Source organism: Phoxinus phoxinus, assembly GCF_949152265.1.
Source record: "Phoxinus phoxinus genome assembly, chromosome: 2".
Taxonomy (NCBI): domain Eukaryota; kingdom Metazoa; phylum Chordata; class Actinopteri; order Cypriniformes; family Leuciscidae; genus Phoxinus; species Phoxinus phoxinus.
Window position 1 is genome coordinate 41,172,999 of NC_136877.1, and position 15,779 is coordinate 41,188,777.

A 15,779-nucleotide genomic window follows, 5' to 3' on the forward strand; every position below is an offset into this window, starting at 1 on the left:
ATGTACCGGGGAAAAATATGGTAGCAACATTTTAGGTTTTACAGATTTAACTTAAAATTTGCAGTAAAAAAAATGAACTTTTTTAATTAACTGATATAATGTTAAAGGATAATTCCGGTATTTAACACCTTGGGCCCTATTTTAACGATCTGAAACGCAAGTGTCAAAGTGCAAAGCGCAAGTAACTTTGTGGGCGGATCCCGGCGCTGTTGCTATTTTGCCGGCGGATAAACGACTCTTGCGCCCGACGCAAATCTAAAAGGGGTTGGTCTGAAGTAGCTTCATTATTCATAGGTGTGGTTTGGGCGTAACGTGAAATAAACCAATCAGAGCGTCCTCTCACATTCCCTTTAAGAGCAGACGCGCTTGTTCCATGGCGGATTGCTATTATAACGGCAGATTTGCCTGCGCACGCAGGAGCGGTTCACAGCCGAGGAAACCGACGTTCTCGTCAGGGCTGTAAAACACAGAGAAGTGACATTGGGGATGATGGGAGAAACCCACCCAAATTAGCTTCGGTTAAACAGGCGTATAATTTGGGTAGTAAATGTGTAGCCTAATCTAGATTTTTTTATTTTTTTATCTAGATAGATCTTTTTCACATCTTCACGGACACAACAATGATTTCCCTCGTGTGTTAATATTTTTCCTTGTAATAATGTATGATTTGCAAAAATGAAAACTGCTGCATCTGTTTATATTAGAGAATCAAAGTGGATGCGGGTTAACATTATGGCAAGCACGCGCCCTTAAAATACTACATCACTAACGCGCAACGCGCCACTGTCTTTAGACTGTTTTTTCCCTGGTCAGTTGCGCAATTGCTTTCTAAAACTGGAAAATAGCACCATTGAAGTTTTGCGCCGGAACACGCCTTCTCTTTGCGCTGAACCGCCCCCGCGAGCGCAAGTTCATTTCCTAATTTACCGACGTGCGTCTGTGGAGGGAAAAGTCCGCTGTGCGCGGGTGCAGAATAGGAATGATACATGCGTCGGTGTTCAAAGTCAATTGCGCTGGGTGCAAGATAGGGCCCCTAGAGTCTATATTGTAGTTTGTTTTGGATAAACAAGAGTGGTGGACAACATTTTTTTGACAATGGTTCCTCTCTCGAGTTTTTGACTATAATAGAATTGGCCATGGACCCATTTAACATTGGAGTCAATGGGCATGTCCGAAAATGTCATTAAAACAGCCAATAATGTTCGTTTACAAAACTGTTAAACTCACCGAGTGGTTAGTGGTGTTCGTTGATGATTATAAACAATATATCGTCGCAATATATGATTCCAATCCGTTTATTTTGCTATAGTGGAACTATTTTTTCAGACACTTCACAACCGTGTAACTTCCGCTCAATATTTGAATCTCGACCACTTGATGGCGATAACCGATGTTTATGTCTCGCGGGACACTCACGGTCACAGTCGAGTTCAACTTCATATTGTACTGGTCAGTGGTCACGTCTTTCAATATGGTTAGAATTCGCTTACTCTCCCGGAGCACAGTTGCTCTGCTCGCTAGCCTTATGAGAAACGGAAGCGAGCAAAAAGACTACATCGACCAAATGTAAACAGCCCCCTTTCCGTTTCCGGTAGCGCATTTATATTAATGAGCACTCAGTCCTTCAACAGAATTCAATGGGATTTTACAAAATGACGAATAAAACACGACAGAAACTGTATTTCGCAACACTTTTTGTTTCTGGAACATCAACTAACATCTCTAATCACTCGGTGAGTTGCACAGTTTTGAAAACTAATGTTAAAGGTTGTTTTAATGACATTTTCGGACATCCCATTGACTCCAATGTTAAATGGGTCCATGGCCAATTCTTTTATAGTCAAAAACTCGAGAGAGGAACCATTGTCAAAAAAATGTTGTCCACCACTCTTGTTCATCCAAAACAAACTACAATATAAACTCAAGGTGTTGATCATTTCCCTTTCTGTTCCTCGAATGTATCGAATGAGAGACACTAGGAGTCACTGTTGGGCAGTGGTGGAATGTAACAAAGTACAAATACTTTGTTACTTTACTTAAAGGGTTAGTTCACCCAATAATGAAAATAATGTCATTAATGACTCACCCTCATGTCGTTCTAAGCCCGTAAGACCTCCGTTCATCTTCGGAACACAGTTTAAGATATTTTAGATTTAGTCCGAGAGCTTTCTGTCCCTCCATTGAAAATGTATATACGGTATACTGTCCATATCCAGAAAGGTAATAAAAACATCATCAAAGTAGTCCATGTGACATCAGTGGGTTAGTTAGAAGTTTTTGAAGCATCGAAAATACTTTTTGGTCCAAAAATAACACAAAATAAGACTTTATTCAGCATTGTATTCTCTCCCGTGTCTGTTGTGAATCTGCGTTCAGGACTCCGCAGTGACGCTGCTGACGTAAGACGCTGATGACGTGTTATCTGGTGCGCCCGAGCTTCGTTTACAGTCTGAGGGAGACGAACGCAATATTCAAGCTATTCTACATTGTTTGCGTGGATATCATTTTTTTAATGGTGCGTAAATGTGCATGGAGGGACAGAAAGCTCTCGGACTAAATCTAAAATATCTTAAACTGTGTTCCGAAGATGAACGGAGGTCTTACGGGCTTAGAACGACATGAGGGTGAGTCATTAATGTCACAGAGCGAGTCTGTGACATTACTTCCTTTAAGTTTCGTTGAGGTAGACAGGTTTAAGAACAGAAAACCTAAAGTGCTTTTTAGAAACTTCCTCTATAAAGCCGTTATATATTTGTGTCTGCAACGTCTGCCAGCGCAGCGCATTCTCACTCGAGCATTTGGATATTATTGTTTTTCTCAACATGAATCAATATAAACACAATAACCATACTCGAGTGCATACTGTATGTACGATCTGCGCAGTCTGCTTTATTTGCGTTTTTTCCGTTCACGCTGCTTAAGATTAAATGTTTTTTTTCTTAATTTGTTTTGTTTAGGCCTATATTGTTTAATGTTTTCAACTAAAACAAAACCTTAATATATAGTAAGCTTGATGTGTATATTGCCTAATTGTAAGCTTGTTCAGAAATGGTGACAAAAACTTAAAAAATAATGGCTTTTCCATCATTATTGAACATTATTATAGGAGTATTAGGTTGAATGAGTTAGAATTAATGAACTGTTTTTATTTATTTATTATTAGAATATAGTAGCTGGTGGTCTGGGAACCACATGTTAATTTTCTCGTATTTGAGGAGTGGTTTACGAATGCCCAGAGCCGTTTATTGGGCTCTACGAATCAAATGCGCCTGTACGTAGCTCATAGCCAATCCTTTCAATTATACCAGATGACGTATGTAGAGCGACAGAAATTCGACGAGGAAGAAGACGATGGGTCATAGATTTATGTGTACGATGGCGTTCAGCGACTATTTCCGTTTGTGCAAGACAAACATGAGGGTAGAAGGTAAATCTGCAGTGCACATGTTGATATAAACAAACTGCTTCGGTGTGTCGCATAGACGTCGTCATCGTCTTGCTGCTCCCTCCCCGTTCTGTGATTGGTCCCCTCGCTAAGGCAAAAATCTAGTTCATGGAATCCAGGCTGCCTAGCATCGTGAATAAAATCGCGCTGCATGCAAGGCAGCATGGGGAAACCCAGGCTAAGAATATAGACATTAAGAGAATAAATTGTTATGCAAGTACTTTTAATACTTAAGTAAAAAGTACCTGATTTTAAATGTACTTTAAGTAGGGTTGTCATTGCGGTAGCCTACTTATACTTTAAAATAAATGTCTCTGGTTAATTTTATTTTTTCTTAAGTCCTAAGATTCAGTACTTCCTCCACCACTGCTCCCAACCGAAACACCTCTGACCTTTTCAAAAAAGGTCAATGAAGTTGGCATGTAGAATTTGCATGTCTGGCCACTCTGCCGGACATACAGGTATAAAAGGAGGCCAACATACTCTACACATTCAGCTTTGTTCTTAAGAACCAGATTTCGTATGCAGAGAAGCATTGCTGGCTGTCCATTCACCTCGTTTGGTTTTCAAAGAGCACACTTCAGTGGTCTCCCTCTTGTTTGAGCACGGTTAAGTGCATGAAGTTCCCTTGGGTGCATCAGAGGTGCCTAAAACAGGCAATTTCCAATTTCCAACAGCACGGCGGATCGAGTCTTTTTAAAGATGACTTTCCATCCTTGTCCTTCTTGTTGTGGTCGCTTCCTCTGCAGTTCACCTCTTTGTGAATTGAATATCTCTTTCAGATTTTCCAAAGGATGAGGAGCTGTCAATCGCAGCATCGGAGGGTGAGGTATTGTGGTAGCTCTACTTTCCCGGGCAGTCATAAGCATTGGGCTGGAGTGGAACCCTCCGCCCTGTCTCGAGCACTTGCGGCTGGTTTCTAGGCTAGAGTGCGATGCGCTGGCTCACCCCACCCCAGTTCCATTCTTCCTGGAAGTGCATGATGAACTCACCAAGTCATGAAAGGCTCTGTTTTCCCCCAAAAAACAGCTTGCGGGCTCATTAGCTCTCACTACCCTCGACGGAGCGTCAGCCCAGGGATACTCGGGGTCCCAGAAGTTCAGCATGTGATTGTGGTGCATCTGTGCTTGCAGAATGGCGCCATGTGGAGGAATCGCCTGAAGCTCCCGACTAGGGCCTGGACGTTTTCCTCATCTCTTAAAGCAAGGAGCGCCACCTATGGCTCAAACTTGCAGAGATGTGGGAGGCCGAGAAAATGCACTCGATGACACTGTTGAGGAGTTCGCTCAGCAGTTCTCAGCAGTAAAGTGCAGCGTGCAGTTTTGGGGCACTGGATAGGACCCCGTTTGCACTGGCATATCAACTGACTACAGTTGTTTGCACTGAAACGGTTTCGCCCGCTGGTTCATGGGAAGCACGTGTTGATTCACATGGTCAAAATCCCTGCGAGCCACTCACATTCCGGGCGTCCTCAATCGCGCAGCCGACATGCTTTCAGGACAGGTCACGCTCTTAGGAGAGCGTGCTATAGCATCTGCACTGCTTCAGGTTCAGGTTTTGGCTTCTAATATAGGGACCCCTAGTGTCTCTCATTTGACACAATGTCAAAAGTGAGCGACAAAAAGAGAAACATCTCGGTTACTGATGTACAGTAAACGCTGTTCCCTGATGGAGGGAACGTTATGTTGTGTCACTTCTGCCACAACTCTGAATTGACCGCTGAAGGGACGAGATGCTGTTTCGGCTTCTCAGCACAAGCTGAATACTAATATATATATAGAAGGTGCACAGTGTCATTCACACAAATAAACACCAACATGGTAACACACATGACTCTAAAATAATGCAATAAACATTAATTAACAACATTAGATGTAACATAAACCCCATTGTCTAACATTGTGTGTATAACTGATAAGAATATCTATCTATATATATTCTGTCTATCTATCTATCTATCTATCTATCTATCTATCTATCTATCTATCTATCTATCTATCTATCTATATATTGCATCCATCATCAATCCATCAATCAATCTTCTGTAGTTAATAATAACAGTGGATTTGAATTTCTTTTTAAATTCAGTCATTTTAACTACTTTTTGAATTATCCTTAAATAAATACATTTCTCGTCCTGTTTTCAAATTCAGCAAGTAAAATTAATTAAATAAAAAGGAGGGAGTTTAAATAATTTGTCGAGCTCTCATTTCCATTGCAATGAAGTTGTACCTTATTAAGCCTACCTGTCTGTCATCTGTAATTCACACATCCAGACAGTCATTACACATTATAGATTGCATTCCATCAACTCAGAGCAAGCTATAAAAATAACTGCACAGAACTATTGCAGAGACTTGCTTACAGAAACTTGAACTCATCTGACCCTTAACTGTAAATCAGTCAATGACAAATGTAGCAGATATAATTGCAGCTCTTGTCTTAGTATGCATGGCTGTTAAAAAGAAAGAAAGAAAAGAAATAGAGCATTAGAAGAGAATTGAAGGAATTTGGGACATCTGTTTTCCAATCAACCTGCTGTTCTTTTTATATGGCATTCAAAGAAAATAATTTTCCCATCATCATGCAATTCCAGCCAGTGTAAAAAATGGCATAGCCCATTATTTTCCAACATGTGTTTTAAACCTCAGCTCCATGTGTACAGATGAAAAAAATCATCCTGACATAAGCAAATCATCAAGTCATCTATATTGCTAATATGATATTACAGTTTTTGCGTTTGATGATTGAATTAGGGTTTCAGTCTCCATACATGGATTCAGTATATGTTTTACTGAAGAATGATGAAGCATAGTTAATTTGTTTTTACATGGCAATTATTTCCAGCATCAGTCATCAAACATTGTGACCAAATAACAAAGAAACGCTGATTTATGATCTACAATCTACAGTGGAACATCCAAAATTCCCTTTCTTTTTTAATTGCTTTCACCAGCACAGAAGATATTTTAGTGCTTCCAGGCGAGTTTCTGTCCTGTTGCCTTAGAACAATATTTATTGAACCACTGTGTGAAACAAGTAAGATCATCTGAAGATATTATTTCTAGTCTGTTTTTGTTTAATAAGATGTGTTAAGTGCTTGTTTATCATTGGCTTTTTCTTGTGGGCCTTTTAAGTCATGCTGTTGTTGTTCAGTATTTTTTATTCTGTATTGATAGTAAACAGCTGTTTCGCACACAAGCCAGTGAATAGTGTGTTAGTATGTATGAGATGCTTCGTGCTTATTTTTTTCACATTAATTAAAGTAATAATAGACTTGTTCCAAAACTAACTATAGCCAGCTCCTATGTAGACAACATTTTAAAGGGGTGGTAAAATGCCATTTTCACAAGATGTAAAATAAATCTCTGATGTCCCCAGAGTGTGTGTGTGAAGTTTTAGCACAAAATACCCCACATATATTTTTTATAAAGCATGTTCTTTAAAGGGACACTAAGTAGGAATTACTCCCATCTAGTGGTGAATTTGTATTTTGCATCCAAACTAATTTTGCTCTCCAGCGCCTCGCTTTTTCAAATGCGCATTGCATCTACGGTAGGCGATATGTACCAAAAAGCTTTGACAGGATGTCTTCTAATAGCACTTCGTTGAGGGGGGGGGTGTTTCGTTGAGGGGGGGTGTTATGCAGACATGAACTTCATCACTGCATGTGCAGGAATTGTAAATCTTTTTTCTTATTAACTGAAGTAGCCTAACGCAATATTTTTTACTCTAATAGCTTATCTTTCCCCACACATATGAACTGTGATCATGCAATATGTTAACTTTACATCGCGATGCTGAGCTACAGTGAAATGATAGAAAAGACATTATCTGTGATAGCAATTCGCTTCATTCGCGCAAACTGGAGTAGAATGAGGCTCGCGTCTACCGCGCCGCGCTAAACACCGCGCCGCAGGACCTCCAGACGCGCATAAACGCATTGAAATCACTCGCGCCAGACGCTCAAGAGTGAGTGAGTAATCATTTTAAAATAAAATTGACTTTAATCAAACCACGGATCCGTGATAAGTTTTGTGATCCGTCTGTTAGCACTATGATCACTTTGAGGGGAGGATAATAATTAAGCAGAGGCAGGGAAACATTGACCAGAAAGGGGGAAATCCCACGCATTTTACGTTCTATTTTTTACTTTTTTGGCGACGATGTTTTCTTCTCCTGTGGCTTGGCATATGTATGGTCCATAATAACAATGCAATCCAGACTTTTAAACTTGCCGTTTCAAGCGCCTCTCACTGCTCTGCACCTGCGTTTCTGCTGGTTTCAGCTGGCTCTGAACGAAAACGCGTTGTGGAAACGCGTTGGCTTAGTACTTTTTGTCCCTCTCTGCTATTATAGTTTTGCAAGATGGCGGAACTACATGGAAGCCTCCGTGGACCTACCCGTCCCATGTATATAAAGATAATTAATTCTTCATTTATAAGGATAAGTCAGATAATTGGCCGAGGTATTTGTACACCATTGAGGACATATTTATGAATACAAATATTGATTTTAGATAATAAAATACCTAAAAAGATACTTAGTGTCCCTTTAAGAACTTTTTGAGGATTTGCAAAAACGCACCGTTTTGTGCCTGGCCCTTTAAATGCAAATGAGCTGCTGCAGAGGGCGGGGTTTCAATAGCTTGCGTGTGTTAGCAGCTGCGATTACCTCACGCAGACAAACTAAAATTACAGAAACTGTTCTGCCTTTAATGTTAAAACGGAGTCAGACAAAGATGGAGAGTGTTCCCGGGGGCGGGGTTTATGTAAATTTTAGGCTTGCTGATGTCACTAAACCCGGAGGAATGTCGTGTAGTCCCTGCCAGCCGATTGTTGTAGTCCTTTTCTTTAAAAGCAAATATCTTCCTTTGCTTTGAACTTTGAGCGTTGTAAATTTGCAGATGTTGTTTATGCTCAGACAGCAACATTACACACTAACTAAAGTTAGAAAAGTGAAATCATACTTTACCACCCCTTTAAGGCTTGTGCTCACAACCAGAAATGTTTTCTGTTATTTTCACAGAATAAAAATAAGATGCTATAAGATAAGATCAAATAAGAAACATTCCCACAGCCCCTGTAAACTAGTCCAGGAGAGAGAGGTACTGTAAGTGAGGATTTGAAGAGAGAAACAGTTCAGTGGTATATTTTTAGTTCAATAATTGAATGCTTTTGTTTCTGGTGCAGCTTTAAACTGCCAAAAACATCTGTACGATGAATATGTAGTGCAGATGTGAATCTAATTAATACTGGTTAGACAAAGTGAACAAAATGTTAGAAAGAGTAGCTAGACTAATATTTGCTGTTTTGTGTGTGTGTGGATATGACCAGTTGAAAAAGCCTGATGAATGTTCCATTTTATATATTCCATTTTATATATTCTTCATACAGTTTTCTTTAACAGTATAATGCAGTTCTAATCTACGAGCATGATATACATATTGCAAAAACCACACAATCTGAAAAATGTGATATATCATCATGCAATCAAACATTCTCATTTCCTGTTGAGTTACAGTGTATTCCAGGACCAAACTGCTCTCTTGTCATCCTAAACACAAGCATCTGGGCTGAATTTCATTCTCTAGTTATTGATTTCACTAACGGCGGTCAGAGGCTAAGTGAGGTTGTCTGGGTTTCATCCAGTGTCAGACACAAACCAGGTGCTTTCACAGAAACACTGGAAAGGTGATAGTCTGTGATGTGACGTAGGTTCTGATGTCACATCTTTGATATAGGGCATGTGTTTGGTATCAGTTTGTACCAAAATTAAGTGGCTAGATTTGTACATTTGTACATTAGTACATCTTAACTTTGTGTCATGAAGTTAAGAGCACTGTGGGTGGTTGCCAGGTTGCTATGCTGTTGCTAGGTGTGTTCTGATATATTTTGTATGTCCTCCAGTCTCCGTGAATGACCTTTCAAGCAGTAAAGTATCAGATTTTTGGTTCAGTTGTGCTTCTTTTCTGTCCATTATCGTCTCACTCTGTGCTTTGCTCTTTCCTCAGGAATCGCTTATCTAGGTGGCACCTGTAGCTCCAAGAGGAAGTGTGTGCTGGCGGAGGACAACGGACTCAACCTGGCCTTTACCATCGCTCATGAGCTGGGCCACAAGTGAGTCTAAATGGTGTAGAAAACTGATTCAGAGGCCTCTGTTATTGTCTTAAAATGAATTCTGGAGCATCACATTTTTGCTAAATCATCACCTCTGTTTGCATGCAATGAAATATAGTGTACATCTGAGAACTGTTTTTTGAGAAGCACTGTAGTACTTCAAATATCTGCGCATGATACTTGTCTAACCCTCAACTGCAGTGAAGATGGACCTCATGTAACATTATTTGTGTTTGGGGTCCCATAAATCTCAATAATGACAATTCTTTGTTTTAATGAAAATTATTTATCCAAAAATCAGTTTGGCTTCAATTTTATTCCAGCAAAACACATTTACAATAATCAGAAAATCTTGTCTTGTGAAACTTTATTCCATTAAGCCATATTTTATAGTTTGGGTTATAATAAGCATTCTCATAGAATTATGAAGTAATGGAGTATGGAGTAATGATGCTGAAAATTCAGCTTTGCATCACAGGAATAAATTACATTTGAAAATATAATCAAAAAGAAAACAGTTATTTTAAATTGTAATGATATTTCACAATATTACTGTTTTTACTGTATTTGTAATCAAACAAATGCAGCCTTGGTGAGCATAAGAAACTTCTTTAAAAAAAAAAAAAATCACCAACCCCAAACTATTAGAAGATAATAAAGAGATTAGGATGATTATGCCAAAAACGAAAATCCAATCATCATTAACACAGCCCCATATCCTTCCAAACCTGTATGACTTACAGTCTTCTATATAACACAAATTCACCCATACAATTAATTTCCATACAGTAAAAGCATATTGTAACTAGGGGTGGTGAAGCTCCATAAAAAAGCACCATAAAAGTAGTCATATTCCAATATGCCATATTCAAACCCCTATGGTAGCTTTGTGTGAGGAAAAGACCGAAATTACGTTTTTGTACCAGAGATTTGAGAACCACTGGTCACTGTTTTCTTTTAATTCATGGAAAATAGCAGCATGAACATTTCCTTTTGAGTTACACGGAAAAAAGAAAGTTATACAGATTTGGAACGACATGAGAGTGAGTAAAGGATGACAGAATCTTCACTTTTTGTGTGAACTATTTAACTTTTGTTTACACGTACCGGGGATTTTGTCCACAGCTTATCAATTAAGCATCTATTTAAAGGCTGACAAACATTGGCCTTTTTGGTCCAATAAGTACAGTAGATTAATGCAATCTCGGCTATTCCCGCCAAAAGTAGAGGCACCTGACCAGATCTTCATCCATGATCGGACTCTTCTTCAGATATGTAAATATCTAGTTTGTAATCAAAATTATACATGAGCATGTGATGCTCTCTGTTGTTTTTTTGTGTGTAAATGCTCTGCTCTGCTCTTTTTAACAACGGTGAGTGATTAAGACCCCCAAAACACTTCCATCCTCACCGAGTGATTTGGAAAATCTAGTGAAATTCCTGAAAGAGAACATGCTGTAAAACATGTCATGTTCACACATCATTCACATGAATTACTGGATTGAACCGAATGCCACGACTACGTGTTACTCACTTTTCACAATAGCAGCCCTTCATCTCCTTGCTAGCATAAAGCCCTCTTTGATAGAACAATGATGGGCAGCCAACACCAAAATTTGTCTGGAAAAACGGCCAAGCTACATTAGCGTAAGCGCCGTCTTTGTGGCAGTGCCAGTCTTCAGAGGAGTTATCACCATACCTGCTCCACTATAGCGTGCAGCAGGACGGCACAGGCCAAAGTCGGGTTTAATGCCCGGCAGTAATGAGTTGGCACCGATCACGCCCGGCTGGTGCCGATACCAGGGCCGCGTCGCTAGTCATCACACTCACACAGGGGTTCCATTGTCTCGAGTCTGTAAAAACACTATTAAAGCAAGTATATTATGGGTTTATATGCATGCTTAGTTCTTTACAATAAAGACGATAATTTTAAATGACAAAATGATAATTTTATAGAGTCGCTATAGCACTACTGCGGCATTGAATATTTCTGAAAGCATGGCATTTACCAGCTCTAATAAACACATGCTACAGCGTCACACTTTCTGATGGATTGAGATTGATCAGACTACCGAGCAGAGTTTCTCATATTTCATCATACAGTAAGTGCACCTGGCGTGATCTACTCAAGACCTTTTGATTTGGTGTGCGGGCGTAACAAAGCTTGATGACTGTCTGGAGTCTTGTTTTAGCACGGCTCCATTCGTTACACTTTATCAAGTGTAGACGCTGATCATTTTCCAATAATAACAGTTGAAGGAGCATGATTATGGTGCTCCAGGAGCATTGGTGTAACACAAATATGGGCTTTGCAGCATTTATCGACTCATATTTCAGTTCACCCACAATGCCTCATTAGTGTCATCACTGCTGATGTGATTATTAGTCAAAGCACCTTTCTGCATAATGATTGTCTGTTTAATGAGTGGATAGAGTAATTGGTGCTTGTACAATAGGTGAGATTGGCAAATTACACAATGTGAATGAGATTATTTAAACTACCGTTTAAAAGTTTTGGAATGGTAAGATTTTTTGAAAGAAGTCTCTTATGCTCACCAAGGCTGCATTAATTTAATCAAAAATACATTTTTTTTTTTTTCATTTAAAATAAATGTAAAATAACTGTATACTATCTGAATATATTTGAAAATGTAATTTATTCCTGTGATGCAAGGTTGTATTTTCAGCATCATGACTCCAGTCTTCAGTGTCACATGATCCTTCAGAAATCATTCTAAGCTGATTTGCTGCTCAAGAAACATTTCTTATTATCAATGTTGAAATACAAATCTTTTGAAACATTATAAATGTCTTTACTGTCCAATTAATGAATCCTTACTGAACAAATGTATTTCTTTCTTTCTAAGAACTAATATATATTACTGACCCCAAACTTTTGAACAGTAGTATGTTACCATCAAAGTTGAAAAATAAGTGTTGTGAAAAAAAATTATATTGCAAAAGTTAATGTTTATGTATAAAGTATGTTTCCATTGTAGCTTATGTGCATGTCTTCTTACCAAATAAAATGATAAGGCTGGACCAATGCAAGCTTATACTTTTTCATACCCATTTTAAAAATGTATTTCCATTCAGCATTTTTATTCAATATCCAATAATTTATGTGGATAGAATCCTGGCTACTTTTGGCACAGTGGAAGAAGTTTGGTACAGTAAAACAGAATGTTTATTGGTGTGGGATTTGAACAAACCACTAACACTAAAGGCATTTGTCAAGTAACTTGTACAGTTCATGGTCATTAATGATTCCTCATGTTTGGCTTTTCGAGGAACAGTGACTTCTCTATATGACTTGTGATTTTTGATTTGGGGCAGTACGAAACCACCTAGCAACTGCATAATACCAGCCCATATCTTTAAGCACTAAGCCAAACATTGGTCATGCATGATGGCTTCCCTTCCAAGTCTTTTAAGTCCTGTGAACGCTTGATAGGGTATTTGGCTTGTGAAAGCACTTGACCATTTTCAGCTTGGCAGTGAAAAGCCCTGTTTTAATAAGGCTAATCATGTTTTTTTTCTCCCTGAAACAAATTTAACACAACAGACATTTGGCTCCCTTATAAACCTCACACGATTGTTTTAGTGTGAGATTCTCATCTCAGTCCACTTACTGACCAAATCAGCCCATTGACATTAAAAGGTGCTCTTCTACGTTAAAGCTCGACATAAAGTGGCGATGAAACCGCTGTAGCATTCACATTCTTCTCCTTGTTCATTTAGTTCTCCACGGCTACTCCTTGATTTCTATTGTGTTCTCTGTGTGTCTTTTGACTTTTATTGCTTTGGTCTTTAGCGGGAGCTGAGACGCAGCCTGGAAATCCACACTGCTCTCTTTATTAGTTCCTGGGCTCTCTGCTGCTGCTTCAGTTTTTGGTTGTTGTTTTTAATTTGGGAAATGTAGGTCAGGGCTTAAGAGAAAGTACTCTTATGACTCGAGTTGCTTTGGCTTTCGTGAGCACACATGCTCTATTTTAGAATAATATTGCATTGTTATGCATTCAAAGGAAGCTTGGTAAACAGCGTGTTAATGATTATGTTTAACAAGCTTAAATAATAAGTATTTATTGTGCACTAAGTTTGCCTGGGTGAGACTCATATTTTGTGAATATCACTGCTGTTTCTTATTAGTTTCGTGTTTTTGATTGTCTTCTCTCTTTAGCATGGGCATGAGCCATGACGACGATCACGCCAGCTGTTCAGGCCACTCTCACATCATGTCTGGGGAATGGGTCAAAGGTCGTAACCCCAGTGATCTCTCCTGGTCCACCTGCAGTCGTGACGACCTGGAAAAGTTCCTCAGGTGAGTTCTGTAAAATAAAAAAATCCTCAAACTAGCCTTTGTTTTGAGGTATTATTAGTAGTGATACTAATAACTAGACAGTGTAATGGTTTATACATTGGCATGTGTTATACTAATTATATCATTAAACTTTAACAACATTGCTGTAATAATTAATTTTAGCAAACTACGGTGCCTTTTCTGTCATTTTCAGAAAAAAAAACATTGAGATTTCTGCATATTGAGATTTGTGCACATGAAAGAACTGTGTACAAATGAGAATAATTATTTATTTTACAGTAATTATTTATTTAAAAAAGTCTAATTTTAAAAAATTACAATAATTATATTTATATGAATAAATAATGTGTAATATACATTAATATTTGTAGTATTCATAATATATTTATAATTAGTAAATCATTTCCATATAATTTCCAAACTACTTGCTAGTAAAATAAGTACCACTAAACAGACTAGATTCAGTCTCCCACATTAATTTTCTGGCAAAATGATCCTTGAGGAAGATGAACAAACAGTGAAGCGTTTGAATAGATTTCATTCTGGAAGCCAAGGCTTAATAGTGTATGCCCGGCTCTATAAACAAAGAACCGGCTGGAGTCATCGATCCTCACGGATGTACTGCAGCCGATGACAGAATAAAGCGGCAGTATTCACTGTCTGCTGTGCCCGGAGCACTTCTGACCTCAATTCAAACTACAAAGTGTCACCGTATCCAAGCAGATACCAACGTTATCCAAACTGTGCTGTTGAGCTTCTGAGAGTATTTTAATGCCAGAGACAATCAACCAGATTAGTGTTTCTTCCTGTAGAGTAAAGCTCCTCGCTACAATAACATGACAACATGGCTCTCCAAACTCACGCATGCATGTTGCTTCTTGTTTATACACTGTACACGTGCCCTATATGACAGCAGCTTTAGTGTGTAGATATGATGTTACACACATGGCAATTCATTTCCATGGTTTTACTTTATCAACTTGCACCAATGCTACATTTTCTATATATCCTAATCATTTGTTAACAACATGTACTCATTACTTCAATGAGCTCATTGTTTTCCGCCTTAAATCAATACATTGTTGTGATTTCTATATGTACATTTCTGAAATACAGGTGAAACTCGAAAAATTTGAATATCGTGCAAAAGTTCATTTATTTCAGTAAATCAACTTAAAAGGTGAAACTAATATATTATAGAGACTCATTACATTCAAAGATAGATATTTCAAGCCTTTATTTGATTATGGCTTACAGCTATGAAAACAGCTTTTCACAATTTTCTCATTTTGAATTTGGGGTTTTCATAGCTGTAAGCCATAATCATCAAAACGATTACAAATAAAGGCTTGAAATATCTCACTTTGCATATAATGAGTCTATATAATATATTAGTTTCACCTTTTAAGTTGAATTACTGAAATAAATTAACTTTTGCACGATATTCACGTTTTTCGAGTTTCACCTGTACATAACTTATACACAGTCACTTCTGTCACTCTTAATTGAAATGTAGACACATACATTTTCTGTAAAGCTGCTTTGAAACGGTGAAAAGCGCTATACAATTAAATGTGAATTGAATTGAATTGACCTTGACTTTTTTTAGTTAGGTACATTTAGATTAGGGGTGTAACGGACAAGGCCTCACAGCTACGCACGCAGCGGCTTCACGACTTCCCTTTGGGCCAATCCCAATTCTACCCCTTACCCCTTCACTTACCCCTTCCCCTCTGTTTTGCTCGTGCATGTGAAGGGGTAGGGCTGTCTCGATTCTCTTTTGGTTGGAGGGGGAGGGCTAAGGGGAAGGGCCAGATAGCCCTTCAAACGAAGATTTTTCGGGACCACACTTCAAACGAAGGGGTATGAGAAATGTCACTGCATACACCGGCTA

At 38.6% G+C, this 15,779-nt stretch overlaps 1 protein-coding gene across 2 annotated transcripts in view; it reads left to right on the plus strand.

The window, feature by feature from the left end:
- adamts17 (ADAM metallopeptidase with thrombospondin type 1 motif, 17) overlaps positions 1 to 15,779 on the plus strand; it is a 127,145-nt gene that overhangs the window by 44,726 nt on the left and 66,640 nt on the right. For both annotated transcript variants that reach the window (XM_079638183.1, XM_079638184.1), the window contains exons 8-9: positions 9,459 to 9,564; positions 13,745 to 13,885. In XM_079638183.1, coding sequence (XP_079494309.1) covers positions 9,459 to 9,564; positions 13,745 to 13,885 — 247 coding nt within the window. The remainder of the gene's footprint in view (positions 1 to 9,458; positions 9,565 to 13,744; positions 13,886 to 15,779) is intronic.